The sequence below is a fragment of the Mytilus edulis genome, chromosome 11, assembly GCF_963676685.1.
Source record: "Mytilus edulis chromosome 11, xbMytEdul2.2, whole genome shotgun sequence".
In the NCBI taxonomy this organism is placed as follows: Eukaryota; Metazoa; Mollusca; class Bivalvia; order Mytilida; family Mytilidae; genus Mytilus; species Mytilus edulis.
In genome coordinates, this window is record NC_092354.1 from 44581246 (window position 1) to 44597281 (window position 16036).

At 34.7% G+C, this 16036-nt stretch overlaps 1 protein-coding gene across 1 annotated transcript; it reads left to right on the forward strand.

Annotated features, from left to right (window-relative positions):
* The first annotated feature begins 824 nt into the window (after positions 1-824).
* Positions 825-11802, forward strand: LOC139494292 (E3 ubiquitin-protein ligase TRIM71-like). The gene is made up of 4 exons (XM_071282460.1): positions 825-1635; positions 2945-3001; positions 10514-10516; positions 11796-11802. Exons 1-4 carry the CDS (start codon positions 857-859, stop codon positions 11800-11802), a joined length of 846 nt encoding a protein of 281 aa, XP_071138561.1. The 5' UTR covers positions 825-856.
* Positions 11803-16036: the final 4234 nt, after the last annotated feature.

Here is a 16036-nt window from a genome sequence, read left to right on the forward strand (position 1 = left end):
CCCTGGTCAGGAGCCTGTAATTCAGTGGTTGTCGTTTGTTTATGTGTTACATATTTGTTTTTTTCTTTATTTTTTTTTACATAAATAAGGCAGTTAGTTTTCTCGTTTGAATTGTTTTACATTGTGTTATCGGGGCCCTTTATGGCTGACTATGTGGTATGGGCTTTGCTCACTGTTGAAAGCCGTACGGTGACCTATAATTGTTAATGTCTGTGTCATTTTGGTCTTTTGTGGATATTTGTCTCATTGGCAATCATACCACATCTTCTGTTTTATACTTACCGATATATAATTTTCTCAAAAATGTATACCAATGTATACGTTAATCGTTTTTTATTGATTGATTGATTCATTGGTAAAATGCTTTATGCTGCCTATGCACAAAAAGGCTATAACGCGGCGAGAGCTAATTCAATTGTGTTTTTTTTTACAATTTAATGTATATTTTAAAAATAAGACAGATTTTCCTTCAATAAACTAAATTTGAAGTCCAAAGCAAATTGTTTATTTACAAATAAAATTCAGCACTTAAATTATTACGGTTTTTTTTTACACCTTATAGTATGTTACTTTATTTGTTATGTCTTACTATGCGTTGCCATCCATAGTTATAACACACACCAGTCAATAACACAAGTCAAAAAATCTTAGTATCTATAAATCAGGACATTGATCAATAATACAATAGGCATTTAAATGGTTATTGTATGTAAATGTTAATTGAATATCCAAACTATATATTAGGTTTGATGTTTTACAGCGTTACATTTAAATACAGAGCGTACACATATACTCGTTATTGATTTATTTCGATAGCAGTGTTGGCAATTGGTTCCAGTGTATTACATCGAAGACGATGAGTAGCAACACGGGACAGGCAGCCTCTAACACATGTGAGATATGTGTTAGTGCCTCTGGATCTCATTACTGCTTAGAGTGTGAACAGTACTTTTGTGATAATTGTAAAGGCTTTCATAAACGGCAGAGAGTGACAAAGCACCACCAGTTCCAGTCTTCCTCTGATGTTATACCGGAAGGTAAATCAAAATGTAAAGACCACAATGAAGACGTAAGTTTTGTATGTAATACCTGTAACGTAGCGGTATGTAGCAGTTGTGTGACTGGCAGTCACTCAGGCCATGCCTTTTCCAAACTTCTCGACAGCATATCACAGCTGAAGGAGACGAATACAACAGACTTGCGTAGTAAGGTACATGGGGCAACCCAAAACATGAAGCAGCTAGAAGAAGGTCTAAAGGCATTTGATGTGAAGGTGGAAGGAATAGTCAAAGCTATAACAGAAGAAGGTACAAAGATAAAGACTATGGTTGATAAATGTATCTCAGAGAAGATTGCCTCGGTCAAGGATCAATCCAGGAAGGAAAGGGACAAATTAACAAAGCTATTGGAAGATACTCAAATGGATTTGAAGGCAGGACGCGACTTAGACAAGAAAATACATGAACTCAACAAGACACGAAACGATGAAAAATTGTTGCAGTCTTTACAGAAGCTTACAGACGACATCGCAAAGCTGACGGTAAAGCCTATACCTGAATTTCCTAACATACAGTATACTGCTAAGTCTGCAACAGATAACGACGTTAAACAGTTATTTGGTAACTACATAATCAGGTAATTCTACTAAAAATAATTGAGCATTTTGTAATCGTCATTCATTTTTCAATATAACCATAATCGGAACTAAATACATTTATTATTAGTAAACCAGTTGTTGGCATGACACGGGTTATGCTCTTCTCATATATGTTATGATGGTATGATACTAAACCCCTCACGGGGAGGATTGTGCCTGATATGCATATGCTGAAAACATAATTTTTCAATCAGTTTAATTGAAGTCCGGAGCTGACATGTCAGTTAACTGCTAGTAGTCTGATATTATTTATGCATTATTGTCATTTTTTTTTAATTTTCTTTGGTTACATCTTCTGACATCAGACTCGGACTTCTCTTGAACTTTAATTTGCGTATTGTTATGCGTTTACTTTTCTGCATTGGCTAGAGGTATTAGGGGGGGGGGGTTGAGATCTCACAAACATTTTAACCCCGCCGCATTTTGGCGCCTGTCCAAAGTCAGGAGCCTCTGGCCTTTGTTAGTCTTGTTTTATTTTAACTTTTAGTTTCTTGTGTACAATTTGGAGTTTAGTATGGTGTTCATTATCACTGTACCAGTATATATTTGTTTAGGGGCCAGCTGAAGGACGCCTCTGGGTGCGATAATTTATCGTTGCATTGAAGACCTGTTGGTGACCTTCTGCTGCTGTCTGCTCTATGGTCGGGTTGTTGTCTCTTTCCCCATTTTCATTCTCAATTTTATAGTATCTTAAAGAGACATGTATTTTTGCAAAATCAAAATTATGTTGTTTTTTAAAATATCAACTTATGTCTGCATATAATATGACAGACGAAGGAGAGATAATTCATGAAATACAAATATGTGGTCTTAACAAATGTTTTGTTCAATATTATGGATTCACAATGTGCGAATAAATACGGGGTCTATGGCAATGTACATGTTAAGTTGTACTGATACATGTACATGTACTAACCATGACAATACGTACAAAATGCAAAAATACTTGCTTTCAAACTAGTACAGATATTACTGATTTTCTCGTTATTTAGAAATTTTATTCTTATTTCATGCATTTTATGCAATATAATAATATAAATAAAGACAATAGAAGTATACCGCTTTACAATAGTCATAATTCGATTAAACTGAAAAAAATCCGAATAAAACTACGGGAAACACATTAATTACAAGTGGAAAGCAACGGAACAATATAAACACTGTACTGCTACAAAAATAAACACCAACATACAAAGAAAATGACTATATGTTAACAACTGTCATACGCCTGACACTTGACAGAACATTTTAAGAAAAAAATATAAAAATTTAATTTCTTTTTATCAGTGAAATGCGTACACAACAAACCATAAACAGAGGAAGAGAAATACCTCCACACAAGAGGTAGGGAAATATTTTGTATATTATACAGTTTTTAAAGTTACGTATTTGACAATGTAAATAAAGGCAACAGTAGTATACCGCTGTTCAAAACTCATAAATCCATGGAGAAAAAACATAATCGGGGTAACAACTAAACTTGTCATCAAATGTTTGAGTGAATTACACATTATCTTCTTGCATACCTAAGCATTTGACGTTGCAAGGGTTCTGATTAAGTTTGTTTTATATATTGCGTACACCAATACACTGTTTAATTTTATTTTCGATAAGTCAATTAGAATGTCTCTCTGGTTTATGTCTCTCCTCTTTTTTCCACTACGTACGTTAGAACACACTGGCTTGAGCACGATTGCGTTTGAGTAAATAAATCTTCTTATGATATGCAAATGCATACTAGTAGCATAATTTTTTTTGTTGCAATTAATTTTCATTTAAATGTCCTTGCTTGTCTAGTTGCAATTTTAGAACCTCTTTAAACTTATACGATTTAAGCAAAATATAAAAGTCATTCATCACAATTATCTGGTCTATTGAGGCACGTATAATCAAAAGACGCCATACTGTTTTACAACATCATAACAAAGTTATACTGTTTTGTTAAGTGTAGTTTGTCCTTTTTTAAATAGTCTTTGTATGTCATATCTTACCTCATATGGAATTGTCCTCTTTGAGTTATATTCACCTCTTTTTAACATATTATCTATTTACAAAGTTATTCGCAATCAACTGTCAGTGAAGAGTTCAACCACTTCAGCATTTACATTCACAATCGACTGTAGATTAAGAGGTTAACGAATCCAGTAGTCACTTTCACAATCGACTTTTCTTGATGGGGTGAATGATTTTATAAGTTACATTTACGAAATGCAGATGAAGTTAGTACAAGGGGTTTCAATTGTATAATATGAGAACTATCAGTCATTACAAAATGATTGGAATAATCGTATATAGTTCTTCAACAAGTTGAAATGAGATTAGAAATATGTTGGTTTATGAATGGTTAAATTAGAATAGTTCGTCATTTCATTCAGTTTTTTGTTGTCTGTAAGAAAGACAGGGAAAAGGGTCTTGTAAATGTAAGGTCTTATAAAAAAATTAGGAACACTATGTAACGACAACCCCCACTTAAAACAAATGGTGAATTGTGATACTCTTGGTGGGTAAACAGCTTCTCTTCTACACTGAACCATAGAAAACTTCTCTGAATTTAAGCAATATATCTTCCTGGTAATATCTCTGTCTCTGTGTGCGCGGATCTTATTCTTTCTTTCTTAATTAATTCGAGGTTCATTAACTTGGTATATGACTCTTGTATATATTTCAAATGCTGTTTGCTAATTTTGCACTGATTATGTGTCTACCAGTTATTACTAGCTTAGTGTTACTATTTATAGTGATCACAAACAGGAAGTGAACACAAAAGAGCGAGGCAGATACCTGTGGAAATGCAGCAAGTGTGGGTAAGTTCCTTGTTTCTATGGACATGACACAAAGATGTATATATGTATCATATGACAATGTATGGCGTATCCAAAGTATTAAGACAAAACGTTTTTTATTCCTTTATTTCAATGAATTGCAGAATATGTTTGGTCTTCGAAAATGCAACTTCTGTCATTTGTTCTTATTTTAAGCCCCATGCATTGTAGATGATTGCAATGTTTCAGAAATCTTTTAAACCCATTAATGAAAAAAACAGAAATAGTGATTAAAAGCAGAATTCTACCTCTCAATTTGTGAATACTTTGATATTTAAGCATAGGGAAAGTTGAAATCTCACTAAACTTCTCTAACACCGCCGCAATTTTGCGTCTTTCTAAATTCAGGAGCCTCTGGTCTTTGTTCGTATTTTTTTTACAGAACTTGCAGGACTTTCTCGCTGTGTTATAAATACAGACCCATTCGTGGTCGTCGGCTGTTTTCTACTCTTAAGTCTGGTTTTTGTCTCTTTGACACATTCATCATTTCCATTCTCAATTTTACATAATTGCCATTGCCAGGGAAACATGTATGATGCAAGGACAATTTAGAAAAAGGTCGTCCAACACTGTACTCCATTCTTGATAAACCATTGATGTCTGTTTGATTGAAAATTCCAGAAAAACATGGAACAGCTTAACCTCAGTCCTCAATAATGAACGACACATCACATTTTCACATTGAACAGAAGCAAATATACTGGTCTGTTTGTTTAGACATCTTTCACTTATACATATATATCTAACGCCACTGATCTGTTTCATCTTTCAGAAGGGAAAAGAGATCTGATAAGTAAGTATTATCTACATCTATTGTAAATGACAAATATCTAAAACGGTCATGTACTACAGACAAGTTTTACAAATACATTTTGTGTATTTCAATCACTTGATTGTTCTATACTACATATGTTATAAAATAATAAATATTAAACACTGACCATTAGATACATACTGCAATATTAAAACAAGATCTTCATGATATCAGCTGGATATGGTTGATAATTACCATTTACGATATTTTCTTGTCATTCGATTTAGTTTTTAAAGTGTTTGATTAGGTTTGTTAGTTTTATTATCTAATTTCAACCAGGTAACTAATGACTTTTCATGATAACTTGATAACGGAATAGTAATAGCACAGAGGACATTTACTCCCCAAAAATTTGTGTTTGGCTTGTTGTTTTTTTTTGTCCAGGTGTTGTTTTTTTTCATTGTTTTTTTTTTTATTATTTTCGAATGCTCATTGTATTTTGTTGAAAATGTCTTTTGAGAACATTTTTAATTCAAATCTTTTATACTGGAATTTAAAAAAAATGGTCCTCTTATAACATATTATATTTGTTTCGCCCACACATTGTTGTCAATGTAAGGGAATACAAGCGACTGTCATACAGATTACAGGTTATAAAACCAAGTTTACTGCCTCATTTCCGTATGAGGAAATGATTGTACCAAGTCAGGAACAAATGTTTTTATTCATGTGATGTGTTTAAGGTTTTGATGTGTCATCTGATAAAGGACTTTCCATTTTGAATTATCTGTTGTCTTGTATGTTGGTTTAAAGTTATAATATATTTTTGAATCCTAAAGGAAAAATGAATACTAAAGTGACAATTATTGCAGTAGTGAAATCAAGTATTTTACATTGGCATAAAGTGTTTTAAAACGGATTTTATTTATTTCCTCGGCTTGTATTAACTTACAACAAACCAATGCTTGCTTATTATATAAAAAAATTCAATGAAGCAATCATAAATTGCATGTATTAAAATTAAATTGTGTGATAAAAACCTGGTTTATAAAGCCCGTACAGAGATATATTATTAGCAATCGTGTCAATGTGTGCTTGTATCTCATATATCACAGTGAATTCAAAATTAAGGATATAACCGAAAGAACAAGTTCTGCTTTTTATTTTGATTTTTTTTTCAGAATTGACATCTTCCATCTAGTAACTGTGAAAAACAATTTCAACTATCCATTTATCATTTTTCCATTTTTCAGCACTAACATACTGATTCGACATCACATAACTTTACAGTCACAATTAAGGCTAATGAGTCTTATCTCACTAACGACATTTCAAGGTTTTCCTGGATCTTTAATTATAACAACAGTTGTCTGATTCTGAAATTTACCACTCGTATCGTATTCCTAAAGACTTGTCATGATTTTCTTGATTGCGAAATACTAATAGCACAGAGGACATTTTACTCCCCAAACAGCAAGATGTTTACACGAGAAACACGACGAATGCTACATCTGAGTTTTCTATGTATTTTTTAAAATTGTTGTTTGGCTTGTTGTCTTTTTTTTTTTGTAAAGGTGTTTTATTTTTTTTATTAGTTTTTATGATTTTCGAATGCCCATTGTATCTTGTTAAAAATGTCGTTTGAGAAAATAAACAATTATATTATATAATATAAACAGAATACTGGAATCGGCATATTATATTTGTTTTGCTCACACATTATTGTCAATTTAAGGAAATTATATGCGACTGTCATACAGATTACAGGTTAAGTTATAAAACCAGATTTACAGCCTCGTTTCCGTAGGAGGAAATGATTGTACCAAGTCAGGACTATGACAAATGTTTTTATTCGTTTGATGTGTCTAAGGTTTTGATTTACCATTTGATAAAGGACTTTGAAGTATCTGTTGTCTTGTATGTTGGTTTAACGTAATAATATATTTTTGAATCCTAAAGGAAAAGGGAATACTAAAGTGACAATTATTGCAGTAGTGAAATCCGAATGGAACTTAACATTGTTTTATTTAGTTTATTCGGTACTGATGATGATTTTGAAGTTATGTTGTCCTTTGTTTTTTTTTTTGTTTTTTTATAAACAATTTTTAAATGTGTTTACAACTATTTTACATAGGTATTAAGTGTTTTTAAAACGGATTTTATTTATTTCCTCGGCTTGTATTAACTTACAACAAACCAATGCTTGTTTATTATATAAAAAAAGCAATTCCAATGAAGCAATCATAAAATGCATGTATTTAAATTAGATAGCCCATACAGAGATATATTATTAGCAATCGTATTATTACTCCATAGTTAAGTAACAAAGGTGATACAACATTAATTTGCGACAGATTATAGAAGTATCAATTCGCTGTTCATGTCACATTTCTAAGTATAAAACAGTTGAACATTGTAGGATGTACACCTTCTGCTATATATGTCTGATCTAACTAGAAAAAAATAATTATAACTTTGATTTCAAAATTATCTCAAAGGCATTGATAAAAAAAATACAATGTTCTTTTACCTAACAATTGAGTATATCGATGATGTCTTGTAAATAAATAAACCATATGTCAATGTGTGCTTATATCTCATATATCGCAGTGAACTTAACATTAAGGATATAACCGAAAGAACAAGTTATGCTTTTTTTTTGATTTTTTTTCAGAATTGACATCTTCCATCTAGTAACTGTGACAAACAATTCAACTATCCATTTATCATTTTTTTCATTTTTTCAGCACTAATATACTGATTCGACATCACATAACTTTACAGTCAAAATTAAGGCTGACGGGTCTTATCTCACTTTCGACATGTCAAGGTTTCCTGGATCTTTAATTATAATAACAGTTGTCTGATTCTCAAGTTTACACTTCGTATCGTATTCCAGATGACGTCATTTTGACGAAATTATGATTTGCATTGAAATAACATGTATGTCAGAAATATTGCACATACTATCCTTTATTGGGACTGTATTGATACAAATAAAATACATGTAACTCGATATAAGCACGTCTTTAAAGTTTTATCTAAACATCATTAACACTTCAAAAAAATAGTTAGCCATATTTACAAAGTGATATTTCTTTATACTTATTTAAGATTGCATTTTTATTTTTATTGTTTCAGTTTCGTGTAAGTGTTATGTACCAAATAGATAAGTATATTGTAATTAACTACACAAAAGATATAAACGAAAGGATAATGCACAGTAAATATTTTTAAGTGTTTGTATTGAAATTGAAAAAAAAGGTTTTCAGTAGACAAAGACGCAATTGCACAGAAGTAAAAATCAGAGAGATATTTTGACATGTTAAGTGTTAAGGATATACACCTCTTAGGAGCTTAAAATTTCTTTCAAAACCTGATTTTTGGGTATATGTCTGAACAAAATTATTGATGAAGAAAACATTCTATGGTGCTTCACTTATTGCCTTGCTACGCCCTATGAAAGTACCCAATTTTGTTGATTTTCCCGTTTTTCATAAAATGTTTACCCATTTTAGGGTTATTATCCTGAAAATAATCACAGTTCCACAAATTAACTTTTTTCCAAAATCTCAATAAAGATGATGTGGACCAATCTGAATAAATTTGACTTAAAAAAACTAACGATGGGTGTTAATAAAAGAAAGTTTTATCATATTTTAATGCTTTTTCGTGTCAAATTTACTATGCTGTCAAATTGGTAAATTTGTGGTTTTCTCTGGTTTTACGAACAAAATGCATACTATAATTTATCTTCTCTGTTATTAATGATTGAAAAGAAATATATATCAAAGAAATTTGAAAAGAAAAAAGTTAAATGAGATGTACATATCCTGGTAAAATCCTTTATTGTATCCCTTACCAAACTGAACAATACTTGACTTAGTCTGATCAATACTCGACTTAATCTTAACCAACATAGACCTATATTTTGTATCTATCTATTGTATTTCATCAATTAAGGAACTGTTTTATCAACAGTTACTACCCCTGACTAGTAAGTTGAATAACAATTTGAAATAACAATTGCATATAATATTGAACCTAAAATTTCACGATAAACATAATATTACTTGAACACCTCATTATCAACATTTACATATATATATATATAAATCACAATAAAATAAAAATAAAACAAGCTGATCAAAACATGAATTGTGACTTATATTTTATTATTTTATTCAAAATTTTATGAATGTTTCAGATATATTTTATGATTACTGTTTTCACTATTAATTTAAGCCTAGTATATTCAGTGAACATCTTTTATTCTTAAATATATATTGGTTAGAGGTATAGGGGGAGGGTTGAGATCTCACAAACATGTTTAACCCCGCCGCATTTTTACGTCTGTCCCAAGTCAGGAGCCTCTGGCCTTTGTTAGTCTTGTATTATTTTAATTTTAGTTTCTTGTGTACAATTTGGAAATTAGTATGGCGTTCATTATCACTGGACTAGTATATATTTGTTTAGGGGCCAGCTGAAGGAGGCCTCCGGGTGCGGGAATTTCTCGCTACATTGAAGACCTGTTGGTGACCCTCTGCTGTTGTTTTTTATTTGGGCGGGTTGTTGTCTCTTTGACACATTCCCCATTTCCATTCTCAATTTTATATTTTATATGACATAGTATATAAAGCAACTTCATAAATTTAGAAAATGACAACTTTCTTTAGATTCTATATATAACACTATAGTAATCATCTATTACCTTTTTTGCAGTACACATTTATTTCAATTGAATTTAAATATTAAGTAAAACAATAAACATAAAATGACAATGATGAATGTCAGACGTCCATTCCTTTACAAAAAAGGTAGAAGCTACCAAATAGACGTTCAAAATAATTAGTCATATGTAAACTGTGTACGTCACCGCGAAATTCGCTGTTTTCTAGGTTAACCTTCATAGGAAATACCCATAGCAGAAATGTATAAAACCTATGACGTATAATAACAAAAACTGTTGAAATGTATGTCCATAGAACACATACAAAAATATGAATATATCGTCTTTACGTCAACTTTCTTGCGAATGATGAACCAAATTTTATTTACACATTTGTTATTATAATGTGCCAAATCATACAAATATCCAATATCAATATTAGGCATCATTACTGACATAAATACGTTTTTCAATAATCTGACATAACAAACTCTCTTCTTAAAATGTTCTTCTCTCACATTACTACTTATTCAACTTATTTTATTGACGTTGTTTTAATTTATTGTTGAATTGTATGCTGTATTCTATAATTATTTATTTGATTTTTTCAGCATGTAAGTGTCAAATACAAAACAGATAAGTATAGCGTACAAATGCACATGCAATTCATTTTATACAATGGTGGTAGTAGAATACTTAAGTAAATCAATATATATACCTTTTAAATGATTATCTCAGACGCGAGTTCCTTCTACAAAAAAGGCTCAAGATGCCAAAGAGAGATTCAAACTCATCAGTCAAACTGGCAACGACATGGCAAAAGTATAAAGAGACAAACAACAATATACACAACAACAAAATAACGAAAAACCAACGGGACGATTTCGTGCACTATTTCCTAGATTTCACTGCATGGGAGACGCTGAAAGCTGAGATGATGAAACCCAAGGACGAATGATAACCATCATTTTAAAGAACTATATGACCATAGAGAACATATATAAATCTGGTCAATCAACCCAAGTTCAACATTCCTAAATGGTGTTTTAACCTAAATTTCTTTATAATTTATGAATTTATAAAATGAAAATGTCTTTTCCACATCAAGAATATGACAGTTGTTATCCATTCGTTTGATGTGTTTGAGCTTTTGATTTTGCAATTTGGTTAAGGACTTTCCGTTTTGAATTCAGCATTTTTGTGAGTTTAGTAAACTAGTAAATTGGCTATGTCACAGATTGTGGTATAATTCTGCATTTAAATATAACTGAAAATCGAAAAAATGGCATTTATTTCTTTTACTGTCTGAAATAATACTAATTGTATTCTTTATAAATAAAAGAATATGTGTATAAAACATGTAGCAAGCAGTTAAAAGAAGCAAAAACGATCTATAAGTTGTCTAAAATCCTTTCAACTGAAATTTCTACTTAATAGATTCTCCCTCAAAAATTTAATGTTGTTGGAACATGCATTTTCGTTTTAATTAATATCTAAAATAATCATGGGATCATCAACTTTGTTTTATGATATTTACCAATCCGTTATCAAGTTGCTTGATAAAAATCTATGACGTATAATTACAAAAACTGTTAAAATTTATGTCCATAGAGAACATACAAAAATATGAGTATATCGTCTTTACGTCAACTTTCTTGAGAATGATGAACTAAATTTGATTTACACATTCTGTATTATAAGGCGCCAAATCATACAAATATCCCATATCAACATTGACATAAATACTTTTTAATAATCTGACATAACAAACTCTCATCTTAAAATGTTCTTCTCTCACATTACTACTTATTCAACTTATTGAATTGATGTTGTATTAATTTATTGCTGACTTGTATGCTGTATTTTATAATCATTTCCTTGATTTATTTTCAGGGTGTAAGTGTCAAATACAAAACAGATAAGTATGGCGTACAAATGCATATGCAATTCATTTTTTTATATACAATGGTGGTAGTAGAATAGATAAGTAAATCAATAGATATACCTTTTAAATGATTATCTCAGACGCGTGTTCCGTCTACAAAAAAGGTTAAAGATGCCAAAGAGAGATTATCTCAGACGTGTGTTCCGTCTAGAAAAGAGGTTAAAGATGACAAAGAGAGATTATATCAGACACGTGTTCCGTCTACAAAAGAGGCTAAAGATGCCAAAGAGAGATTCAAACTGGTGTTGTGATCCCGAGTATATCTCAAGAGCGATATATACCTTAGATGGTCGTTCCTGTAGTCAGGAACGACCGATTGCTCTTCTAGTGAATTAAGCGTCTGTAGCCATTAGTAGTTTCAACCGGAAGAGGATGGTTTCTGGGTAGTGGTTCGGACATCTCTAGATGGTCTGTCTGATGACCTAAAACTAACCCTCCGGATACTACACTCCCCCCCTTTTTATTAATAAGACCCCTCTACTGAGGGGGGCCCTGTGATTTTTGCCCAAAATCAATAAAATACGGAAATAATACCAAATTTAGAGAAAATATGCATCAATTTAAAAAAGTATATACCCTATCCCCTCTAACAATTTAAAAAAAAGTATAAAACCTATCCCCCCAAAACGGACCCTTTGTATCCATGGGTCTACTGATTAACTAAAAGATAGTACAATGGGTTCCCAACTAATTGGGAACCCAGACAACTGTGAATTGTTCTTGTCTGGATCGTATGCCAACTCTTCCCCGTCTTTATACAAACTAGAACCGGGCCATTTAGTTGTTGTATGTCCACTATATAGTTTGACCCAGGAGATTGTGCTGATCCATTCTCTGTCGTGAAGAGTCTGGTCTCATTTTTTTCTCACTTGCACTGTATTTATACCTTTGTTTAGGTAGGGAATTCCAGGGTCCCGCTGTCTTCTGTTGGGACCCGATCTAACTGTGCTCACACAAAAGACTGACTTCCCACTGTCTACTAGTGGCGGCTGCTGCTGATTTAAATACCTGGTGCCAACATTATCTGTTTTGAAAAGCAGCCCCAATCCCAAATCGGGGCTTTCTGGATTAATGTATACAGATTCCTTGTTGACAGCAGATTTGAAAGTTATAACTTTTTCATTGTTGAGCGGACTGTTGCTTTCTGTCGCGGCTTTTCTGTCAGTTTCTCCTGTTGAGGAAGGGTCCTCAAAAGTGAGGGATGTATGACTGTTTTCAGTATTGTCAGTCATTCCTCCGTCAACAACAGGAGTAGGAAACACTGTGACGATCTTCTCATCACTGACCCCTTGTACCAAAGTGGTATGTGCCTCACCGTCTGAGGTGGAGTCCCAACTTTCATGGGCCTCCTCATCACTTGCCAAAGTTGTCTCTGTTGTGGCAGCAACCTTTTGAGTGCTACTATGATTCTCAACTGCCAAAATAGCTCCTATGGGTTTCCTCATAATATTGGCTACTGAACCCTCCTGGTCGCCTGTGAGCAATACTGCAGTAACTAAGTTGCCTTGGGGCACCTGGCATTTCTCTGCTAATGGTATGGCTGGGGTATCCACCATCTAGGAATTCCCCTGGTTTGCCCTTATTTTCCAACAACCATTGTCTGAGTCCTTTATTAAAGTAAACCTCCTGTCCACATCAACCTTGATCAGTTTATGAATATCAGGTAAGGAGTACCCAGCAAAGCCTGGGTCCCTTTTAAGGATTTCCTCAACCAACAAATACCCACCTGGGAGAAGGCTGTGTTCCAACTCCTCGACCATGCCCCAATATGTTCCAGAGACATTTTAATAGGTAGCAGTCCAATCCGCCTGAAGGAGTTGCCTTTTTGTCAGAATTGGAGCACTGCTCTGACTCAATCTCTGCTATAACCTTCACCGACACTCTGGGTTCTCTGTTCCAATCTCTGTCCCTGGCACCTACCTCTGGTCCCACGATAGCTACCTCCGCTACTATGCCTTGCGGTACTGACTCAACTACTAAGAGGCCTAACTTCATTTGCGGGAACTCAATCCGGCCTCCTGAGTAGTCTCGTTTAAGTTTATTGGTCCTGTTGCTGTTCTGCTTGACTAAATTGTGGAGGTAACAGTTCTATTCCTCTCCTGTATATCCAGATAGTCCTTCTTTTCATGTCCAGGCTTAAGACAATGGTAGCACACTTCCGCCCATGGAGGCCCTCTATCAGTGGAGGGACCCCCTAAGACGGACTTATCTCTATAGTTGGGGCATTCCATGTTGGAATGGCTCCTCTCCCCACAGTGGTGGCAACTTGCTGTCCCTGTCTGTCTGCCAGGTGAGCAGCTTCCTGCAATGGGACTTGTGAGGAGTTGCTTGAATTGGTCCATCATGTCGTCTAATTTTTCATGGACTTGACCAAGTTTGTTTTCAAACTTCTTATCAGACTTTTCTAACTCCACTTTCCATGTACTAACTGGGGCTCTCTCATGGGCCATGGTATCCCTTACATGGGGCCCCTGATAATCAAAAAAGGCCTCATGGTGGTCTCAATACTACCCATCAATTACCTGTCTAACCTCACGCCTGTTTGGCTTGCCATATACTGCCTGTGTGTTATGTTGGAATAGCCATATTTTATCTATGGCCTCCTCAATACTTTGGGGCTGAATGTTAGAGATTTGCACTCCCAACTGTTTGTTTTCAATACCCTGGCACAGTCGAATTACGGCTTGCTCGTACATGTAATAGTCGGGGAGGTTTATAAATGCCCTTGTGGCCAAGGACAACACCCGATCAGCCCATTCCTCGAGAGACTCCTCAGGGGCTTGCCGGGCATTGTTAAACTGGACCTGGGCAGTCTCAGGGAGCGCCTTGAAACCAAAACCGTGTGTAGCTTTTCCACAAGCCCCCTATAACTGACCACCTAATCTCTTTCTGTGATGAGGGTATAATATTCACTGGATTTTCCATCAAGACACCAGCAAAGTTGGTCCTTGCATGCCTGTGGACCCCATTTACAAATTAAACCTCTGCATACCTTTCAAATTTTGTGAAAAAGGCCTGCCAGTTGCCCTTCCCGTCATACTTAATATTTTTTAGGGCATTGGTAATTTTAGAGACGCCACCTAAAGTTCCTCATGCCCACCTCTGTTGGCAGGTCCCCTTGTGTTTTCTATAGGCCTATCCTCATTATATGGTACTGGGTAGGCCTGTTGTCCATATCTCTTCCCTGCGGTGACCCCTTGTGGGGGCACAGCTGTATACCCTTGATTATACTGGTTCTTGGGTTGCCTATCCCCATATTCATGAGATGGGGTCTGCCTTGTGTCCGCACCCCTATTGTCTTGCCTCTTGCCATACTTACTGCAGGCCATCTTATACTGTCCCTCACCAGTGTAAGCTGGTTGGGTACAGGATGCTGACCCGTGACCTGCATAGTTGCATGCATGAACCATGGGGTGTGAAGGTGTGCACAATAGTTCGAGTTAAGTTTGTCCCACGCACTGTCTCTACCTGGCCAATACGGCTTGTTCCCAATACTACCCCTGTACATGTGGTGAGGGGGACTACCTTGGTTTGGGTCACCAATATCATGGTGACTCCACTCTTTTTTCAGTAACGGTTCCCTGTAGCCCCATCCCAATTCCCTGTGGGTTCATGTCTAGCATTAGCATCCTCGGGATATGGACTATATCCAAGGAAGGCAGAGTCCATCTGGCTTAGTCCTTCCAAGGGCCCGGCTCTTTGACCCTGGTGCCATGCCTCTTGCCTAAATGCAAATTGGCCTTGTACTTGTGATGGTGTGCCCTGTGGGTCAATGTGTCCCCTGTTTATCATCTCACCATGCCTGCCTTGGTGGTGGCCCAATATTTTGGCCACCTCCATTTGGGCTGAAGTCCACCCTGAATAACTCCTTGTTATTCGTAGGTGGGAGAGTGTGGCCAAGTCTGACTCAATCACAGAGCCCTTGCTCTCTCAAGTGTCCATTATTTGCTCCCCCAGTTGTTATGCCTATACCTTGGAGTTTGAGTAACTCTTCAAAGCTACAAGTGTTTAGGTTTACAACCGACATTTGTAACTGTAAATTACTGACCAACAATTTATAACAAAGTTTATTTATTTAAAGAATAAACAACAACAAACAACATACTTAATACCACAATTTATTTATTTAATAACACAGATACATGTACTTCTGCTTCGGGTAACCCGTCCTTCTGGGCTGCGGTTAACA

Excerpts from the sequence above, each read along its gene's own strand:
- LOC139494292 (XM_071282460.1), top strand. The coding sequence starts at position 857 with ATGAGTAGCAACACGGGACAGGCAGCCTCTAACACATGTGAGATATGT. Across the intron at positions 1,636-2,944 it reads TTTGGTAACTACATAATCAG|TGAAATGCGTACACAACAAA; the intron begins GTAATTCTACTA and ends TCTTTTTATCAG.